Source organism: Lepisosteus platostomus, chromosome 7 (genome assembly GCF_059453375.1).
Source record: "Lepisosteus platostomus isolate fLepPlt1 chromosome 7, fLepPlt1.hap1, whole genome shotgun sequence".
In the NCBI taxonomy this organism is placed as follows: Eukaryota; Metazoa; Chordata; class Actinopteri; order Semionotiformes; family Lepisosteidae; genus Lepisosteus; species Lepisosteus platostomus.
Genome location: NC_142617.1, coordinates 13442489 through 13463812, shown reverse-complemented (window position 1 = coordinate 13463812; position 21324 = coordinate 13442489). Strand labels below are relative to the sequence as shown.

General features: G+C 36.3%; 4 protein-coding genes across 4 annotated transcripts; all 4 read right to left on the bottom strand.

Annotated features, from left to right (window-relative positions):
* Positions 1 to 26: 26 nt before the first annotated feature.
* Positions 27 to 1924, bottom strand: LOC148658273 (olfactory receptor 4D9-like). The gene is made up of 2 exons (XM_088639375.1): positions 1591 to 1924; positions 27 to 1330 (listed from the first exon to the last, which is right to left on the bottom strand). The coding sequence occupies exon 2, from the start codon at positions 1298 to 1300 to the stop codon at positions 341 to 343; it is 960 nt and encodes a 319-aa protein (XP_088495501.1). The 5' UTR covers positions 1301 to 1330; positions 1591 to 1924; the 3' UTR covers positions 27 to 340.
* Positions 1925 to 5263: 3339 nt separating this feature from the next.
* Positions 5264 to 7305, bottom strand: LOC148658272 (olfactory receptor 51F2-like). The gene is made up of 2 exons (XM_088641927.1): positions 6990 to 7305; positions 5264 to 6788 (listed from the first exon to the last, which is right to left on the bottom strand). The coding sequence occupies exon 2, from the start codon at positions 6776 to 6778 to the stop codon at positions 5795 to 5797; it is 984 nt and encodes a 327-aa protein (XP_088498053.1). The 5' UTR covers positions 6779 to 6788; positions 6990 to 7305; the 3' UTR covers positions 5264 to 5794.
* A 6460-nt stretch (positions 7306 to 13765) lies between these two features.
* Positions 13766 to 15042, bottom strand: LOC148658271 (olfactory receptor 2AT4-like). The gene has a single exon (XM_088641926.1). It carries the CDS (start codon positions 15034 to 15036, stop codon positions 14059 to 14061), a length of 978 nt encoding a protein of 325 aa, XP_088498052.1. The 5' UTR covers positions 15037 to 15042; the 3' UTR covers positions 13766 to 14058.
* A 3230-nt stretch (positions 15043 to 18272) lies between these two features.
* Positions 18273 to 20918, bottom strand: LOC148658270 (olfactory receptor 51F2-like). Its single transcript, XM_088641925.1, has 2 exons — positions 20872 to 20918; positions 18273 to 20612 (listed from the first exon to the last, which is right to left on the bottom strand). The coding sequence occupies exon 2, from the start codon at positions 20600 to 20602 to the stop codon at positions 19628 to 19630; it is 975 nt and encodes a 324-aa protein (XP_088498051.1). The 5' UTR covers positions 20603 to 20612; positions 20872 to 20918; the 3' UTR covers positions 18273 to 19627.
* Between the last annotated feature and the right edge of the window lie 406 nt (positions 20919 to 21324).

The following is a 21324-nucleotide window of genomic DNA, read 5'->3' as shown; positions in this document are numbered from 1 at the left end:
ACAGATATTCGTCCTATGCAGAACTATAAAAATACTAAATTATTTTAATTCATTCACAATGACAATTACATAAATAAAAAACGCATTTAAAATTGTAAAGGTACATGTACAGTAGACATTTTCTTGAATACAACACAAAAAACAAGGTCATATTGACTCCATGCACATAAAACAATTTAATATCTACATTTTTTTCAGAAAACATGGATATGTAAACAGCAGATTTCTCAACACAAATGTGAACGATTTTAGTTATGTACAGAACAATATATCCTCTCCACAACAAATAAGTTTCCCACAAACAGAAATTGCAATACCCTATGCAACATTTATTGGCTCGTTAAAATCTGGGTCTAGTTTTCCTGCGCCTGATAAACATTTTAATTTGTTCCAGAATTTCTTCAGTTTTTAAAGTATATATAATAGGATTTAGGAGCGGGGGGATAGTAGCAGACATCGACGTGTTAATTATCCTTGTGTCCGTGTCGATGTTCACATTTACCCACGCAACAACGTACGTGACAACAATAGGTATAAAAAATATAGCCACCAGAGTCAAGTGTGTGCTGCACGTCTTGAAAGCTGTCCACCTACTTTCTGTGGATGCTATTTTCAAAAGAGCATTGATAATAAACATGTATGTAACGACAATAAAAGTAAACGGAGCGAAGTATAAGGCCACCGTGTAAAAGCAAGCCATAAACCAATTGGGAGAATAATCCCCGCAAGCTATTTTAAACACTGGCCCGTGGTCACAAAAATAACTGTTGACAATAGTTGTTTTGCAGTATGGCAGAGGAGGAATCAACGCGACCATGATTAGAACGACAATCAACGGTATTGTCCAAGAAACGATGATGATCAACATCATTTTAGCATTGGAATTCAGAGCATGGCTCCGTAATGGGAAGCAAATAGCGATTAACCTATCGTACGCCAGCACACAAAGACCAAACGATTCCATCGAAGAAAAGTAATGAACAAAGAACATCTGCGTTAGACAGGCATTGAAGTACACGAATCTCGAATTGAAAAGAAATGTGTGTATTGCTTTGGGAATAAGAGCTGTGCTGTAACTCACGTCTACGACTGCCAAACTGAAAATGGCTAGGTACTTCGGAGTGTGGAGGGATTCTGCGTACCATATGATTAACATTATCAAGAAGTTTGCTAGCAGTGTAATCACATAAACAACAGCTAAAAATGTGAAATAATATTCAGTTATTTGTAAAGCATAGAAGCCTCGGATGTAGAATCCAACAGGACGAGTGAAGTTACTCAAATCTGGTGTGGCATCCATTGAACTTCAATTCTTCGAATTTCGTGATCCCTAGAAATAGTCAGCATAGATATTGCGATTTAAAATGGTTATGAATATATAAACCTTATAATTTTAAAATGATAATACCCCAGTAGAATTAATAGTATCTTTATTAAAAGTAAAAGAAGAAATCGTACTGGCAATAAAATACAAAAGAAACAATATGCTGATTCACTATTTTGTTTGTTAAATAGGCTACTGTAAATTCCACATATGCTGCACAAGACAACGAAAAGTGAAAATTGTCCTCAATAGTAAGTAATACATACCCTCTTGGACAAAATCTGTAGTTATTTAACCAGCTCCTTCCGATGTAGGTGGATTCGTAATTTAGTTTGGTTGTGGGAAATCCACTGAATTTATGCGATGGATTTCACTAGATCAGGCGGACGTAACGGAACCCACGTCGCTAGAGGTTATGGAAAACAGTAATTGTCGTTAAACTGTTCCTCTAAGAAGTTCATTACATTTGACGATGCCTCTCTCGGGATGCAATTACTGTAGATAAACCTCGGCATCTTCATACTGAGATTCGCACAGGATACACCAAGAAAGAACTTAAGGTGCAGAAGTTTAAATCGTCTTCCTGTACATTAATTTGGTCTGAGGATTTCAAATGCAGTATTTGAGAAGATCCGTGGGTTGAATAATCCTCTCTTTGCTATATCTGTAAACAGGATCTAGGATTATTTGTTAAACTTGGCAAGGGATGAAAAAGCACAAGCATGACAGACTTGGAAGGAATGCCTGTTGCTGAAGCATCCCTACTTCCAAAGTCACAGTTTTTGGTGTTAACTTTTTCACATAGGCTATTGTCTAGATGAGACCACTTATCTGCTTTAACTTTATTTTTATTTTTTTTATACCATGGTGTGAAAACAATGGAGGCAATGGATTTAAATTTTAAAAACGTGTCATGTCCTGTTACATGAGATATGTTAAGATGAAAGTGCCACGTAACACACATCTAATGTAAGGCCACTTCAAACTCCTTGTGCCAATCACAAATTCCAAATGCAGTACCAGATGGAGGCTTTATTTTGTTCTTGGGTCTACCCAATCGGATCCCACCAACAAGAAAATATACAGTATTGGGTTTAAAATTCTGCTACAATTAAACAGTTTGATATAATTTAAATTTGCACAAGCCTAAAATCCTCAGAAACAAGTTAAATATATATATTGCTTTGTTATATTTTAGAGTTTTTTTAAACTTAAACTTTTAAACACTACAGTGCATCTGAAACAAAGTTTTTCATTAAAAAGCTGTTGACCCCTTCAATACTTCAGAACTAGGCTGGCCATGTGAAATACTGCTTTATGTTTTAAGTTTATTGTTTCATATCAAAGTTTCATGAAAAGTGAACACTGAATAACTCACGGTAGTTCTGCAAGCTTCAGGTTCAATTATCTCTTCACATCCATGTTCACCAGCCTCTCAGGTCCAGCAAATGAAGAGCAGTTATTTATGCAAGTTGGCTTTTGTTTAATTGAAATTAATTAATAAAAAATAATTCCAAAATGGCTACACATTTTTTAAATGTAATACATATCCTGTGTTTGCAAGGGGCAGGCCCTTCAATTTTCATGTCACAGGTATACCATAGAAATGCTGATTACCAGAACTGCTACTTAAAGTATTTTATGTTTTGATATTTCCATTCTGTGGGTGGTGTTTGTGGTGAAAGGGTTGAATAGCGATTAACCTCCCTGGCCGTAGGATGAAGAGACTCAAGCTTCATTCAGAGAGAGGAGTTAATCAAGGGGTAGCTGCAAGGTGAGATGGGTTGGAGGCGGGATACATGAGATAGATGCGACAAGAGGTGATTGGTTATATACTGTATGTAACTAATTTCAGTAAAAATTATGATTAGAGTGAGATTGACTTGTTGTCATTATCACTCCTGAATGTCAGTTAATAACTTCTTAATAAAATAGCATTTTGAAAGACATACAGTAGAAACCACAGATATTAAACAGCCAAATAATGTTAGTTTAAAAGACAGGTTTCGTCATAGTTCTTAGTCTGCATATCATTAAATAAAGCATGCATAGTATTTTTTGTACTGCAGTGTTTTTTTAAAACATCATATGGTATCTCACCCCTGAGGATACTGATGAAAAACAACAGAACCAGCCTCTTTATGTTGTCTCAGTCAAACCCCACTGCCTCCACTCTGCACTTTCCTGAAAAGCAGTTTAATTTATTAAAGTCACTCTGGTGCTAAGTGGCATCAGGAGTCCCCAGGGATGGGTGCAATGGAGGAGGTTTGATTAATTCCTGTAATAATCTTTAACTTAAAATGGTGCATCATTAGTTTTTTACACTGTAGGCTGCACCACAAATCTGATTCATGCATCCAATAATGTATTAATGCAACAGCGCAGCTGTTATCTTATCAGGTGTTACCTGTGTTTAAAGCAACTTTTTAGGTCTCGCCAAGGGGAGTGCAAACAGCAGATTTGTTTCCTCAGCAAGCTAGCAAGATGTCTTGTGATAAATACGGAAATGCTGAAAGGTACCTGGACCTGGAGCAAGCAGGGAATCCCCCCTCACAACCCCCCCCCTTCACAGAACCCATGTTAGCATTCAGACGGAGACAGAATAATTTTACGATTGACCCTTGTAGAAAACAGCCCTAAGCGTTTATACAAGTGTCACTAAGAGTTTGTATGTACATTATATACTGTATTAAGAGGGAGTTGTACAGTGCTGCCTGTGACATTAGAGCATTAGTAGTGAACTGGAAAGGGTTGAAAGGAGATGACACTGTATGCTGGTCCTACATTCTTAATAACATCTTCGTTTTAGGTACGTTTTATGCAGTAGACTTGAAACCCCTAAGGGCTACACAAGGTGAAGTGCACTTCTATTTTATTGTTCTTATTTAGTTGCAAAAAATGTAATCCTCTTCAGTTTTACCTTCGAGTTACTTTTCCGAGGTTAGAGCAAGTGTGGCCCAGATTTGAAGAACTTACAGCCAGTACTCTCAGTTCTTTTTTGTGTCCAGTAGGTACTGCACACTGCATATTTTGAAAAGTGATATAATATTTACAGGTGATGGGGACTCCCCTCCAATACCACCAATGTGTAGCCCCCACCTGGATGATGCGACAGCAGCCAGAGTGGAGAACAAAGTATGAATTTGCATGTTTTTACCAGCCACACATTTCTATTGTCGTCCTATTAAAAAGAAGCACATGCACTATTGCCTAAACTTTATATTTCACTAATACACTCATGCAGAAAGTGTCATTTTCTATACTGGATAGAAACATCAGCCCTAATGCAGACATTTTAAAATGTTAAAATAATACAGTATATTTCTCCTTGTCATGTGAGGATGGCTAGAATGTAGTGTTACTTTTAAAGAACAACCTAGATGGAGCCTCATCATTTATAACTACAGTGCATGAAGTAAAGGCGGTGTGGTGGCTCTGTGGCTAAGGGTCTGCGCCTGTGGCTGGAAGGTTGCAGGTTTGTACAGTATGCTGCGGCCGACAGAGGAATCCTACTCTACTGGGCCCTTGTGTAAGGCCCTTAATCCCAACTGCGCCAGGGGCGCCGTATAAATGGCTGAGCCTGCTCTCTGACGCCAAGCTTCTCTCCCTGTCTTTGTGTCGCATGGAAAGCAACTTGGGGTATGCGAAAAGACAAATTCCTAATACAAGAAATTGTATATGGCCAATAAAGTGATCTTATCTTATCGTATGTTATAAAGTAGACAGGGAATTATTGACTCGTCAAGCAGGCACCCCATCAATGTCAAATAGAATAGAAAGCTACAGTATGCTGTATCCTAGTAATTCTGACCACTTAGTGTTTCTAATCCATTCTTCCTGTGTTATCTTGGTCTCCTTTATTTGAGATACTCTGGTGAGAAATTAAAGATTTTGCAACAAAAACTATTTTAATTTTTTTTAAGTTAAATGGATGACACTTCAAAACCCAACACTTGCACGAACAATGTCATAGATAGTTGCTTACAGTAAATTTGTAGAAAACAAATAATAGTCTAATATTACACGGGGCATCACTTCTAGTGCTGTATCAAATTACATTAAAATCACGCTGATTGACATTTAATCCAGGTAAATAATTTGTTAATTGATATTACTGAAGGAACAAAAACAATGCAAAGTATGTATACAAACAATGTGAAGTGCAGTTACTGACTTTAAACTTTAACTTTGTTAAAAGTTACTGTCCTAACTATAACAAACCCACATTTGTACAAACCACATATAGTACAGCATTTGATAGGGCGTTGCACAGAGATAGATTAATGTGAATATAAAAAAAACATTTCAAGAGAAAGAAAACATCCAAAGGATCTTTTTGCATCTCAGAGAAGCAGATAAAATGGGGTTTGCAGGTGGTTTTCAAACTTATTCCAAGAAAAAAAGCTGAATATTATTTAGTTTTTATTTTTTAAACATGGTTTTGTTTTTATTAAACTTTTTCAAACTAGTTTACCGCGTAAAAGAAAACAAATTATTTCTATTTCTAATGTATTTTTTAATTTGCTCCATAATTTCGTCAGTCTTCAAAGTGTAAATAATAGGATTAAGAAGAGGAGGAATAGCACCCGACAAAGACGTGTTCAGAATTCGGGTGTCGGTATCAATGTATACGTTAACCCAGGCTATAATGTTGGTGACTAAAAGCGGAACGTAAAATATAGCCACCAAAATTAAGTGGGAAGTGCATGTTTTGAATGCTTTTCGTCGACCATCGGCTTCTGCTATCTTTAGCAGTGCTACTACAATACAAACATAAGACACCAGTATTAACGCGAGAGGGAAAAACAATAAAACGACTATATAAAATGCAGCCATAAACCAGTTGATAGAATAGTCGCTGCAAGAAATTTTAAATACCGGTCCATGGTCACAGTAGTAACTGTTAACGATTACAGATTTACAATAAGACAAGCGTGTTATGAAACACACCATTGTTAGAACAATAACAAAGGGTATAGCCCAAGAAATTAGAATAACTATGATCATTTTAGAATTTGAATTGATAGTTTTGCATCTTAGAGGAAAACAAATAGCAATTAATCTGTCGTACGCCAAAACCACGAGCGCGTACGATTCCATTGCAGAAAAAAATTCAACGAAGAACATCTGAGTTAAACAAGCATTATATTCGACGAGTCTGTTCCCGTAAATAAACATATCTAAAGACTTCGGGATGAGTGATGTGCTGTAACTCACATCTACCAAGGCCAAGCTAAAGACCCCGAAATACTTCGGGGTGTGCAGCGGCTGAGCAAACCAGATGATGGACATAATCAGTGCATTGGCTAATATTGTAGCGATGTAAATCACCCCTAAGCATATAAAGTAGTAATTCGAGTTTTCCAAGGCGTAGAAACCACGGACGTAAAAGCCATAAGGTCGGATAAAAGTGGTGTTAAGAACTGGTGATGTTGTAGTCATCTCGGACGTCATAGTTCTTAACCTGTAAAAAAATAAAAAATGATGCACGAGTTTCTCAAAGTCAGATTTCAGAAACATCAAAATGGGTATTCATTGTTTAAAGATAATAAAAGCTGTTAAAATATTAATCGATGTACGTTTTCCCATCCACATGCACACTAAACGACTAAATAGTTAACTGCAGACGAATATTTTTCAGTCCAAATTGGAAGACACTGCTCACCTTTGAAACACTGTCTCTTCAAGCCTGCAATTTGGTGCAGAAGCGCTCTATTAAAGATCTCCATGATGTTATCACGTGAGGTATTCCTAGAATTGAGCTGGGCGGGTAGAGTAAACCTCGTTTGGAATAAACATGCAACGTCTCTTGAAACTTCCCTCTTAATTAATGTGTCTATTACTGTATGTCAAGAATATGTAGATGTACAGCAGCAAATCCCAAGAAGGAGTGTACAGCCAAACAAGGGGGTTCTTCATGAAGCAAAATAAGAAGTCGCAAATGTTGAGAAGGTAACAATTCTCCCATTTTGTCCAAAGCACTTTGTGTTTGGATGAGAGGTGGTATGAAAGAATTAGCTGTGTTGTCACAGAGTGACAAAAGTGAATATAGGGCTTCAGGTGTTGGGGACTATACTGATTTTATGATTGGACCTTAAGATACAGTGGCGAGTTTTGTTTTGTTATTTGAAGCACGTTTGAGACTTGAGCTTCCCCTCGTACAAGTTTTCCTGGCACAGACAGTAAGGCAGGTACCAGTCAACAGTAATTGTGTAAAGTGTGTGTGTGTGAGGGGGGGGGAGGGTTGGTAGGAGAGGCAAAAGTCTAAAAAAAAGACAAACAATACACTATACTATCAGTAGTGTGTATCACACATTACACAGGGCATATCGCATTGCAAGAATAATTTTCTAACTTATCAATTCAAAACAAAAAATAAAATAATCAAATAAGTAACTCAATTTCATCCACCTTACCCTAAGTAGGGGTTTGAATCTCTAAATTTACTTAATATAATCCGAATCCCTTTTGCTGTAATACCCAGGTTCTTTTTATTTTGTCGACTCACTCAATCACAGGGCAAGAAACCAACATTACTAACTGTATATTAACATTTATTAACATAGAACAAGAGCAACTAAAACCAGTTCCAGTCAGCACTTAGTGGATGACTATACAGTGACTTTCCATAATCACAACTAACACGTGATAATGATACCGCTATGAATAAAGAATAGTGCAACAACCTATTTGTACTTGCCCTACTAAGAAGTCACCTACCCACTCCAGATACTCTACAACTCACGCCAGAAATAAGAGCTTCAATCATCTCCAAGCAGTTGTAATATACAAGGACTAAAACTACCATTAACAAAAATTCCCCAACCATGCCAACGGGCAAACATAGAAACGCAAAACAATTCCACTCTTCCTCTAATATGACACCAAAGAGAAACAAAGCAATATAACTCCATGCACAATTATAGAATACGGTACAACTAGAGACCCTGAGCTGGGAGGTACTAGAATCTAGGTAACAGACTACTGCATTTACTCAACACTGACCCGCCGTAATACTCCCTCAAACCAAGCAGGAAGAAAATTTACTTCAATACAGTATTACTGTTTCCTGTCCTTCTCTTGACAACCATCTAGTGCACCCTCCCAACTCAACTATCCTCAACACAGGTCCTCTCTCTTCTTTACTCGTCAGTCTTAGCTTTTAATCTCCTTTACCACATAACCAACAGCAAGATGTACAGTAATTATAGCAGCCAAATCACAGAGCTGCTCATAATGGGGAAAAAGAGAAAATCTACTGCTAAAACAATTATAACTCTTTCCCTCTTACAACTGAACATTTCAATGTTTTCATGGGTGCCCATCAGTTACCACATACTGTAGTTCAGCGGTGACATGGGATGGCAGACAAATTTAACTAGGCCTGAGACAGAGGAGGGGGCTCCAGAACAGGGGAAGAATAGCAATCTACGTACAGTGAGTTAGTTAATTAGCCCCTAGCCATTAGCTCTGCCCAGCCCCAAGACATCACAAGCACACTCTCACCCCTCATTTTGAGTCCCAAGCTCTGGTCGGGACGGTGCTTTATGAGCTTGAGTCAGAATTTCATGTGAAGAATTTGGAGGGCACAAATTGCACCATTGGACACTGGAGAGGATTCAGGTACCAGACAGGAACTCTACAGAGTGCAGCAGATGAAGCCTCCATCTTCATCTTTCTCCCTATTACCCTGTATTGAACTCGGAGGACTCAGAGAAAACAAGGTGTGGGGGTGCATAATGAGACATATTGTTTGGGACTGACTAGCTGAATCCAGGGCCTCACAGTTTTATCCCTTTCCTCAGTGTTTCTAGTTTAGACATTTTTTATTCGACATTAAGGATTTTTAAAAATCAAAATCTATCATATTATACATATTAACCAATATTATTGTTTTTGCACTTTTGAGTATATTCTTTCATGGACTTATAATATGCCAGTCAATAAATGTATCACATTATTTGATTTTGAGTGCTTTTCACTATTTTAAATTCAGGATTGCTCTATCAGAAGAGATTGTGATGATACTCTCAAAGCTAAATAACATTATCACAGGACTTTGATTTCAGAGGTGTGGTCTCTGTGCCTGGAAACATATTTGATTTTTATGCAAAAAAAATGCTTGGGTTTTTAATTTTTTGTGTGTGAAATATTACAGTATTGTTTAATGAAATGGAAGGTTATGTATTGTAAGGGACAGGCTGAACTGAAGGCTTTATAGTTCTGTCACTTTCTTTAGTTTGGTTGCAGAAAGCAGACTATGATACCAGACAGCTAAGAGTAGTACTCTTGGACTTTCTTTTCTCTTTCAGGACTTTCCTTTGGATTACTGGAGAACTATATAGTAAATCTCATTTGTTTCGACTGTACATCCTCTGCAGATGCTTTTTTATTGTTTTATTCTTTCTCAAATGGTCATGTATTATAAATATTAGAGGAAATAAAGGAGTCTATTGTACATAATTATGTAGCTCTAATGTCTTTTACAGGGCTGTGGGTTGTTGGTTTTGGTAGATACAAGGAACCTGCTGCAGGGGGAAAGAGCTGTAACACTCTTAACATTTCTAGGTGGCATACTCAACTACAATTTTCTTGCATATTGGGGGATAAATATCCATGACATTATTTGTGGTTGGTATTTGGCATTATTCTCAACTGCAGTGCTTGAGAGGAATGGGTTACTCCAGTCTCTGCTGAATTGCACCCTTTGCTGGTCAATCTACATATTAATTTAAGCCGTTTTGCATGCTATAAGATGCTAATTAATCAAAAGAAAATATTTAAAAAGCCATATGGTTTAGAACTAGAGCTAAGGAATCCTGGAGTTATTTGAGAGTCCTCTGGAGCAGAGAGCAGACTTGCCTCTCTCCTGGGTTACTGGATCACTGGATCTCTTCCTTTTTTCTTCTTCCTTCTTTATTCCACTTCATCCTCTGCCATGTGGTTTCACAACTGTGACAGAACTGTCCAGAGAAATATTTCCACAGATCCCTGCATTTCCGACTCCCAAAGTGTTTTTGTGTCACTACTGCTCTTTCAGTGGACCACTGTCTTTCAATAGCTATTTGTGAAGCTCCGTCGTAGTGTAGGGAACTAATTGGGTGGGTTTAGTTTGCAGAGTTCTGAATTTAAGTAAGAGTTTGGTGTCAGAAAGTGTTCTATAAGACAAATTTTACATAAGTCAGATTTCACCCTTGAGCTCTATACACAGTTAGTATTCTATACTTTGGTGGTTGTGATGCTTAGTCAAAGCCTCTTCCTTCACTGAAGTACAGTACTGTAAATTGGACAAGTGTGCCTTGATTGAGTGATTGAACTCCCATGGAATGGAATTCCACAGATAGAAAAGAGATCAACTGATTTGCCCTGAGCTTAACTGGGCATTCCTTAGGAGTACCATCAGCCAGTATATCAGCATTGAGGTGAAGCTGCATCTAAACTCCTGCAGTTCAAAGAGGAGGGTAGATACTGTAGTGCTTTAGGGACAAGGGTAAGGCTTTTGGCCTGTTTTTTTTTTTCTGGATAAAGCCCAGGGGTGAAGGCGGAGTCTTTCAAAGAGGATAAGGACAGGGGAATATGTTTTTTGTTTTTGGTGCACAGTAGGGCTGTTTTTTGGTAGTTTTGTAATGGCCATGGTGGCCAGCACGGCATTGTACTGTATGTTTTTTAAGGATGGTAATGGTTTGACACCCTTGGCTGATATTTCAAGGTTGGATTTTTCAAGAACAGGGTTGCAGAAAGAGTTGGGAATCAAGGCATCCGATGTGTAGTTAGTCCACCGAGGGGAGCTGGTTTTGATATTACTTTTAAGTCGCAAAGTTGTTGAAAGAGTTTTGGATGAAGGTAGAAGAGAAAAAGGTCAGTACATGTGAATGGGAGAAATTGACAGATCATTCTAGTAGGACAGTGATTTTGTCTGTTTAATGATTTGGTGATGAAAGAAGATATTGTTACATGGTTGTCTATAGTTTTGTTTAGTTAAAGGTGATCCATGGAAAATCTTGGATGATTTGTGCGTGTTCTGTATTACTGGGTTAAATGGAACTTCATAGTCTTTTATAGTATAGTAGATTAGGGTTTGTTGGAAACTGGTTGCTGGGCATATGGTGTGCCAGTAGGTCTTGGAAGAGACAGGGGACAGTATCTTTGAGTGAAGACTTTGAAGGGGTGTGCCTGACTGAGTGTGCTGGGGTTCCAGGGACTGAAGTTATATCAGGGCTACAGTCTGTGGCTTGGAGTTGGCTTTCATCACAATGGTACTAAATTGTTGTATTCAACGTATTCCATAGCTCCATGAATACATCTTGGTATAGTGCAATAAGTTTAGTTACCTTTTGATTGTATTGTACTGTATGTGCACAACAAAGTTATATATCATTTTTCTTTGAGGTTCCAGTAGCGTTCCTTTTAACTGAGTCTGAATTGATAACCTTTTAGGTTATGCTTTTAGCTACAGTACCTTTGTAATTAATAGACATTATACTGTAGTAAATTCTTTCAAAATATTTTAGTCATCATGGTGTCAATTAAGCAACTAGTAACACATATCAAAACAAATTTAAATGACCAATTATTTCTTCAGTATTTACCTGCCTAATCTTAAATCTCTAGTTGTGTAAGGCCTTTGTTTAGGGCTAAAACTAGGAACTAGGAAGAACTGCTGACATGCTCCTCTGATACACTAAACAATTACACATGTATAGATTATCAGTATTAACTGCGGTCAGTTAGACATGCAAAACTCCTTTTAATCTGTCTGTACTTTGAATGTTTTAACATGTTTTACATGTTACATAAGTAGCTCTTAAGATGCAAGTTTTTAATGTATTTGCAATTTATTTACAAATTGGTAATTGAACAGGAAATTATTGTTAACAAATGCAAGTGTCTCATGAGTTCTGGGACAATGAGCAATATTCATGATTTACATTCTCTTGTCTTAAGCATTTCCTGTTTGATTTTAGGAAATAGCTCACTTAGAACTGAAAATCACCACATGAAATATCCAGTGCTGAGAGTGATCAGCAGCTGTGTGAATATAAAGTGAATTAAAATTGAATGGGTGTATGGAAATTCAAGATACTGTGGACAAAGTTTGGTATATTGTCAGACTGGCTAAAGTACTGTACAGTATACTGTGTATTGGATTTGATCACTTAACATTAATATCACAATAACTGGAAGGGGAAATGCATAATCTATACTTCAGGTGATCTTGAGTACTAAGTTTGTTTTTCATTAAACAATCAGCAAGTGGCATTTTCCTTTATCAGAAAAAAAGTGTTATTTTCTCAGGTTTCATGTAATATAATTTATTCTTTCTGGCCACTGCACCAAAATCAGATTCCTCATAGTAGAATTATAGTTTAATACTTCTGGCCAAAGAAGGAGGATAGGTGTACAGTATAGTGTTACTTCCAAGGAAAACCCTGGAAGGGGCCTCAATATTTTTAACAATATGTGAAGGAAAGCAGAGATCAGGGCTGAGCAAGAATTCTCAGCATTTGTCACAGTCTTCCTGTCTTCAGTGTCCAATGGGATAGAAAACTACAGCTGGGGATTGCCGACAAGCATCAAATAACTAGATCTCATTTCATAAACATGCAGTCCAGGCAAACTAATTCTGTTAAATGTCCATCTACAGTATGTATTTCCAAACCCCTTCATCTGGATTAAAATGCAGCTCTTTGCGGTAAGTTTGAACACTGCATACAGTATCTATCCCTGAGGTCTGGCTGTGGAGCAGCCTCAGACATCAAACATCAAGTAACCATGTGCACATTAGCTATTGTTGTCACGCCCAGTACACCTAGCGGGCGCTCTACTTCTCTCCTGTTCCTAGTTCCCTGTGATTATTCATGTGTTTCTGGTGTGTCTTGTTGTGTAGCCTATTTACTTTCTGCTTCCACTCTGCTCCTCGCTTAGCATTGAGGTTCAGATGTCCTGAGACCCGCCTAGCACTAGGTCACTCCTGTCCATGGCCTGAGGGCATAGGTTTCTATACGGCATTTCCTGAACAGCTAAGCCCGGGCTAACCCCATGTCTCGCCGATACGCAAAGGGTCTATTTTCGCTCTCCTTTCCGACATCCTTGACAATTGTACTACTGTCAGGGCCTATAGGCTGTGGTACATAGGAATGTAAACCTGTACAGAAGGTAATGCACACCAGACACCTATTCTAAATACACTAAAATAGATTATCAATGATATGATGTATTTGTTCTTTTGATATATTTTCCCACAAAATATGGAGAAACCTCATTGTTCTTCATTTCGTCTGACCTCTTGAAACTATGAATTTAGAGAATTTCAAGACTTTCAACTGAATAAATAAATTGCACACAGTAGTATAGAGCTGAAATAGTACACATTTAATAGTAGTAAATGTTATATATTTTATTTCACAGACTGACCCAGTTTACTCTAAATTTTGCTTGATTTACATTGTATTCAGCTTAAATGTTTATTTATATGACAGAAGCAAGGTTAATAAATGCAACATTTAGAATATTATCTAAAATGCACATCAGCAACTACTAAGCAAAATAAAATATTTTTCTTGTGTCAAGTCAGCACAACAATGATACTTATATGTAAACAGAAAGATTTTACACAAAGAATTACATTACACACATTTCGAGAAAAGTGACCATTAGAAGATATTTTATTGATATCTGAGAGCTGAATCAGAGGATTGATGATAGTACAGATTCTCACAAGCGTTATCTCTTAATTAAGCAAATAAGACTATATTCCGATTTCTAATGTATTTTTTAATTTGTTCCATTATTTCATCGGTCTTTAAAGTGTAAATAATCGGATTAAGAAGAGGAGGAAGAGCACCAGACAAAGCTGTGTTGAGAACTCTGGTATCAGTATCAACGTTCACGTTTACCCAGGCTATAATATTGGTGACAAGAAGCGGCAGATAATATATCGCCACCAGAATTAAATGGGAAGTGCAGGTTTTGAATGCTTTTCGTCGACCATCGGTTTCTGCTATCTTTAGAAGTGCAACTATAATACATAAATAAGACAGCAATATTAACGCGAGAGGGAAAAACCAAACAGACATGACATAAAAAGAAGCCAGGAACCAGCTGATTGAGTAATCGCTGCAAGTACTTTTAAATACCGGTCCATGGTCACAATATAAACTGTTGACGATTACAGATTTACAGTAAGACAAGCGAGTTATGAAACACACCATCGTTAAAACAATAACAAAAGGTATAGACCAAGAAATGATAATAACTATAATCATTTTATTGTTTGAATTGATAGTTTTGTATCTCAGAGGAAAGCAAATAGCGATTAATCTGTCATATGCCAAAACTATTAGCGCGTACGATTCCATTGCAGAAAAATACTCTACGAAGAACATCTGAGTTAAACAAGTACTGTATTCCATGAATCTGTTCCCGTAAAGGAACAAGTCTAAAGACTTCGGGATGAGTGATGTACTGTAACTCACATCTACCAAGGCCAAGCTAAAGACCCCGAAATACTTCGGGGTGTGCAGCGGCCGAGCAAACCAGATGATGGACATAATCAAGGCGTTGGCTAATAAAGTAGCGACATAAATCACCCCCAGGAATATAAAAAAGTAATTAGTGTTTTCCAAGGCGTAAAAACCACGGATGTAAAAGCCGTTTGGCCGGATAAAAGTGGTGTTAAGAACAGGTGATGTTGTTGTTATCACGGAGGTCATTTTTCTTAACCTGGTAAAAAATAAAAATGATACTCGAGTTTCTCAAAATCAGTTTTAAAAAATATCAAAACATTTGTTTAAAATTGACTTAAATTAAAGAGTGTTAAAATATTCATTGCCTGACGTTTTCTTATCAACTTGGATACTTAGCGATGTAATGGAACTTAAACTATTTTAAATAATAATATATTCACAATATCATGATTATAATAATGAACAAAATTAACAAAATGTTCTCTATGTCTACAGTATTTTTAAAATAACCAGATACTTCTTAAAGTCACCATTTAAAAAAGGCCACTCACCTTTCAAACACGTCCTCTTCAATTGTGCACTGTAGTGGAGAGGCTCTCTAATTTATAATAAACTACCATGACGCTAAATCACATGAAGTATTCCGAGGGGTAAGAGTTATTGGGAAACCAGATCTTATTTGTACTAAACATGTATACCTGGAAAGGCCAGTTAATTGCCTCGTCAGTTAATGCCTCCTGCGGGGTAAGCTTGATCACATGTTCTGTAACAGTAAAAGGTAAATCATGAATAGGTTGCAATAATGTAATATCAACGTATGAAAAAGCCTGTGCTCTGCTGTGTGTAAAGTAAAATAACATGGTCAAAACAATTGAGTGTGTAGTATGATACTGTAGTTCTCAGATCGTGTCCCTTTCTTATAATAATAATAATAATTGCTTACACTTATATAGCGCTTTTCTGGACACTCCACTCAAAGCGCTTTACAGGTAATGGGGACACTCCTCCACCACCACCAATGTGCAGCATCCACCTGGATGATGCGACGGCAGCCATAGTGCGCCAGAACGCTCACCACACATCAGCTATCAGTGGGGAGGAGAGCAGAGTAATGTAGCCAATTCTTGTTGTGGTTGTATGAGAAGCAGAGGGAAGGTGTAGCTTCTGCTAGTTTTGACTGGTATTTGACTGTCAGAGAAGAAATCTTAATGAACAGCTTTTGAATGTGTGATTGTAATCTTTCTAAAATGTGCCTTATCGTACTGTATGTCACGATAAATATAAGTCCAATACAATCAAGTTGTAGAAAACTTACTTATTTTGTGTGCTCCACCAGACATGCGTTAAACGTCTGCTACCAGTTGTTTTCCTGCAAGGGCTCTTACAGGTCAGGTGGTACAATACAAGCACTGAGTGCTATTGCACTTTTACAATATACCACAAAACGGACAGTCAAAAGTTAAGGAGTCCCTTAACTGCACTCCTCAAGAGCAAGAGGTCCAGTAATTATTTTGTAGCGTTTTTCACAGGTCTTAAGCTTCTGATAAATCGAAAGAGAAGATCCTTAAAAAGTAAACCATTGATGAATGAGAGCTCACAAAGAGCAAACTGGGAACAGATGGATATGGAGGATAGAATGAACGTGTTTTAAATGTAATTCATCCCTAAAAGAATGAATTTCTGTTCAAAGAAATATGGCCTAAATGCCATTATGGAGATATTAAGAAAAAGGTGAAAAGGGAGAGAGTGTTCTAAAAGCTGCATAAAATGCCCAAGATTCACTGTAAAAAAGATATTTTAATTGCCAAAATGGATACAGAAAGATATTACAACAGAGACAAAAAATAATAAATTTTCAGTACATGCACTACAGCTGTATAAAAGCATAAAGTGGGACTTAACAGTTCTCAATATATTGGTTAATAACAGAAGTAACAGAAGATGACAAAAAAAATGATAAAATATTGAGCCTACATTAATTACATTATTTACATTAGTTTTTACATCAGGCAATAATAACATGCCTTGAAACACACACAAATCCAAGGAGAAATTTAGAAAGGCCATTTAATCTGCCTAACTTGGCTTTCAACTGTGGTAGCAAATTGGAGAGCCCAGAAAGATCCCATGTTGGCAAGCTGGGAACATGCAAACTCCACGCTAAAGTTGTACCAGACTGGAACCAAACCTATCTTCCAAAGACTGTGATGCAGAAAAGCTAAAAGTGCTATACCAATTATTAATGGTTATGATAATTTTACCATACCTTTTCCACGAGTACTTTCATGTTTCCTACTGTACATGGAATTCTGTTGATATGCTGACACTTCTGATTGTGTGTGTGCAGGTATGGGATCACACATTACTATCAATGCAAGGGCAAATGCTCCAAGGAACAGCCTAGAAAGGCCCTCATTATTTTTAACAATATGTGATGGAGAGCAGAGAGCAGGAATTCTCAGCATTTGTCACAGGCTTCCTGTCTTCAGGGTCCAATGGGATAGAAAACTACAGCTTGGTATTGCTGACTGGCATCACAGAACAAGGTGTCATTCAATAAACATTCAGTTCAGGTAAAAAATATTCTATTAGTGTCTATTCATGCGTTTGCAAACCTCCATGTCTTCAGATTAATCGGCTGCATCATGCTGTAAGGTTGAACACTGTATACAGTATCTATCCCTGAGGTCTGGCTGTGGAGCAGCCTCAGACATCAAACATCAGGTAACTGTGTGCACATTAGCTATTGTACTACTGTCAGGGCCTATAGGCTGTGGTGCATACACTATGAATGTAAACCTGTACAGGATGTAATGCATACCAGACACTTATTCTAAATACAGTATAATACTGTATTCTACTACATCTAGATATTCTATCTCTGTACTGTATATCTACTGTATTTAGATATTCTAAATACAGTTTAATTGATTATACAATATTCATAATACTATGTGTGAAGACAGACATGAATACAATAGTTTTAGTATCGATACCACTTAATTGTATTTTGTGATTTTTATTATATATTTGTCTACAAAATAACCAGAAAGATGGAGAATCCTCATCATTCTTCATTTCTTTTGATCTCTTGAAACAGTGAATTTGGAGAGTTTCACAGCTTTCAACTGAATACATTTCACAGAGACTACTATAATACTGAAATAATAGACATTTAATAGGGCTAGATGTTATATCTTTTTTTCTATTGCATAAAGTGCCCCAATCTACCTTAAAAGCTGTTGGATATACATTTTCAGTGAAATTGTTTATTTACTGTATACTGCATTACAGAAACAATAATTAAAAGCAAAGGCAACATTTAGAATATTCCCAGTAAAATGCACTATAATATCTAAGCAAAATATTTAGAACTTTCTTTTTTAGAGTCAACACAATAACAATACTCTTACAGTATGTCCTAAAAGGACACAAAGACCTACTGCATTTTGACGAGACGTTTTTGTCTTTTTAATGCACCAACAAAAATATATACAATATACATGGGAATACATAGAACCTCATCAGGGGTACATACAGTACAGTAATACAGTTGCTTTTCACACAAAAAAAAGATTAAATGAGGTAAATAAGGCACACAGAGCTTTCCTGTTCTAACATTTAGAAATAGTCTGGAGATTGGCCCTTACAGTGCTCTATGCCCATTTTAAATTGTTAAATGTGGGTCTCTTCTCTGACCATTTTATTTTAAGTATATACTGTAATAACAAGCAAGCATTATGATTCAGTCAATGAAAAATTATATTTTTATATTTTTTTCAATGGGATTAAAAAGTAACATAACATATTTTTCTAAAAGAAATGTCAATATTAGAATCCTTCCTTATACAATTTTTCATATCAATCCTGAATGTTTTAACAACAGGACAAAACCTAAACAAAGTGTAAAGTTTTTGTGCTGAGATTGCAAAAGGCAGAAGTTATAATATGCATTCATTTTATATCTACAGCATGCACAACAAGAATCTTTACAGGGTAAACTCAATGAATGATTTCATAATCTTATTGGCAATACAATATTTATTTGACATCATACATATTTTATTCCTGTCAATTAGTCTCCCAAATAAGGCATTTCAAAATAGTTTAATTTACAAGATATTATCATCTTGCAAAAGGGATTTTAGAAATTTATTAGCACAACTATAACTCAATAAACTGCATCCTTGTAGTCTCATAACAGCTGTAAACTCTTTCATAGTTTCCGATGGACAATTATTATTAAAGTTTCTTAAAAGAGTTAATGCCTCTGTAGGGATAGAATTGGTTACAATATAGGTGTTCAGACTTAACATATAATGTTTATCTATTCACAAAGTCTGTGTATTTATACATTTCACTGTCATGTTTTACCCAAATGATACCACTTTTAACCCAGGTTTCAAAGAACACTTTATTGCTAAAGTTTATATCTCTGTTATTCCAGATTGTATATACAGTATACAGTATGAGGGGAAATTTTTATTCTTAAGAGAGCATGTAAGGAGTACTTGTTTATGGAAGCTGGCAAGATATAAGGGGATTTGCCCAACATCAAAATTACATTTAAGTAAAAACTCTATACCCCTACTTCTTGGAAAATTAAAGTAGGGAATATACGGTATGCCATACACTTTGCTTAATTCTATATCCACGTTCACTTAAAATTGTATAAGATGTTCTAAAATCTAAAGCATAAAGGTAAACATTTCAGACAAGTTGAGAAAAGAATATTAGTAGTTATTAGTCTTTTAAGTAAGGGTGATACATCTGAGTTGAATCAGAGGCTTGATGATTGTTCCGAACCTTGTCACCGCTGTTTTATTGTATCTACGAATCAAACAAATGAAACCATTTTCCTGTTTCTAATATATTTTTTAATTTGTACCATTATTTCCTCTGTCTTTAAAGTGTAAATAATTGGGTTAAGAAGAGGAGGAATACTACCCGACAAAGATAAGTTGAGAATTCTGGTATTTGTATCAATGTTCACGTTCACCCAGGCTATAATGTTTGTGACTAATAGTGGCACATAAAATATAGCCACCAGAATCAAATGACTAGTACAGGTTTTGAATGCTTTTCGTCGACCATCGATTTCAGCTATCTTTAGCAGTGCAACTACAATACATACATAAGACAACAATATTAACGCAAGAGGGAAAAACAATAAGGACACGACAAAAAATGAAGCCAGGAACCAGTTGATAGAATAATCGCTGCAAGAAATTTTAAATACTGGTCCATGGTCACAGTAGAAACTGTTAACAATTACAGATTTACAGTAAGACAAACGCGTTACGAAACACACCATTGTTAAAACAACAATAAAAGGAATAAACCAAGAGATGATAATCACTATAATCATTTTAGTATTTGAATTGATAGTTTGGCATCTCAGAGGAAAGCAAATAGCGATAAATCTGTCATATGCCAAAACCAAGAGAGCATATGATTCCATTGCAGAAAAATAGTGTACAAAGAACATCTGCGTTAAACAAGTATTGTATTCGACAAGTCTGTTCCCGTAAATAAACATATCTAAAGACTTCGGGATGAGTGATGTACTGTAACTCACATCTACCAAGGCCAAGCTAAAGACCCCGAAATACTTCGGGGTGTGCAGCGGCTGAGCAAACCAGATGATGGACATAATGAAGGCGTTGGCTAATAACGTAGCGACATAAATCACCCCCAAGAATATAAAATAGTAATTCGAGTTTTCCAAGTCATAGAAACCACGGATGTAAAAGCCGTAAGGTCGGATAAGGGTGGTGTTAAGAATAGGTGTTGTTGACATTTGGGAGGTCATTTTTCGTAACCTGTTAAAAATAAGAACAGGAATTGATCAAAATCAGCTTTGAAAACCAACAAAACATTTGTTCATTATTTAAAATTAACGAATAATGAACGATATGCATTGTTTGACCATTTCTTAAAGTCTTCTTTATCCTCATAATAATGGCAATATTTTCAGAATATCGTGATTATAACTAAACATATTCAGAATGTTTACTTTTAAAATAATAAGTTGCTGAGAGTTAATAAAATTACAATCATCATTGAAAAGATACCTCTCACCTTTCAAACTCTGCCTCCTCAATTGTGTACTGTAGTGGAGAGACTCTCTAATTTGTTTAGGACAACAATGACGCTGAGTCACATGAGGTATTCCCGAAGGGTGAGAGGTGTAGAGTAATCAGACCTTGTTTGTATTGAATGTACACTTTAAATTGCCAGTTAATTGCCTCATTAGTTAAAGTCTCCTCTTGGGCAGCCTTTCTGTAACAGTAACTAGTAAGTCACAAGAAAATATGAGTATGTTGCAATTAGCACTTGTTAAATATTAAGGAGAGGAGACTGGCCTCTTTCCTGTCAGAAGTAATTGTACAAGTTTAAATCAAAGATTTTACCATTAAGATTAAGATTTATTGTAAGTATTATTCTTTACTATTAATTACTTAAGTAGATTAATTTTTAATTTAATTAATCTTCATTTGTGTTTCATTTGTTGAAAGAAAGTATGTAGTTATA

What these genes read in the sequence shown, in the direction of transcription:
- LOC148658273 (XM_088639375.1), bottom strand. Translation starts at nt 1,300, where the DNA reads ATGGATGCCACACCAGATTTGAGTAACTTCACTCGTCCTGTTGGATTC.
- LOC148658272 (XM_088641927.1), bottom strand. Translation starts at nt 6,778, where the DNA reads ATGACGTCCGAGATGACTACAACATCACCAGTTCTTAACACCACTTTT.
- LOC148658271 (XM_088641926.1), bottom strand. Translation starts at nt 15,036, where the DNA reads ATGACCTCCGTGATAACAACAACATCACCTGTTCTTAACACCACTTTT.
- LOC148658270 (XM_088641925.1), bottom strand. Translation starts at nt 20,602, where the DNA reads ATGACCTCCCAAATGTCAACAACACCTATTCTTAACACCACCCTTATC.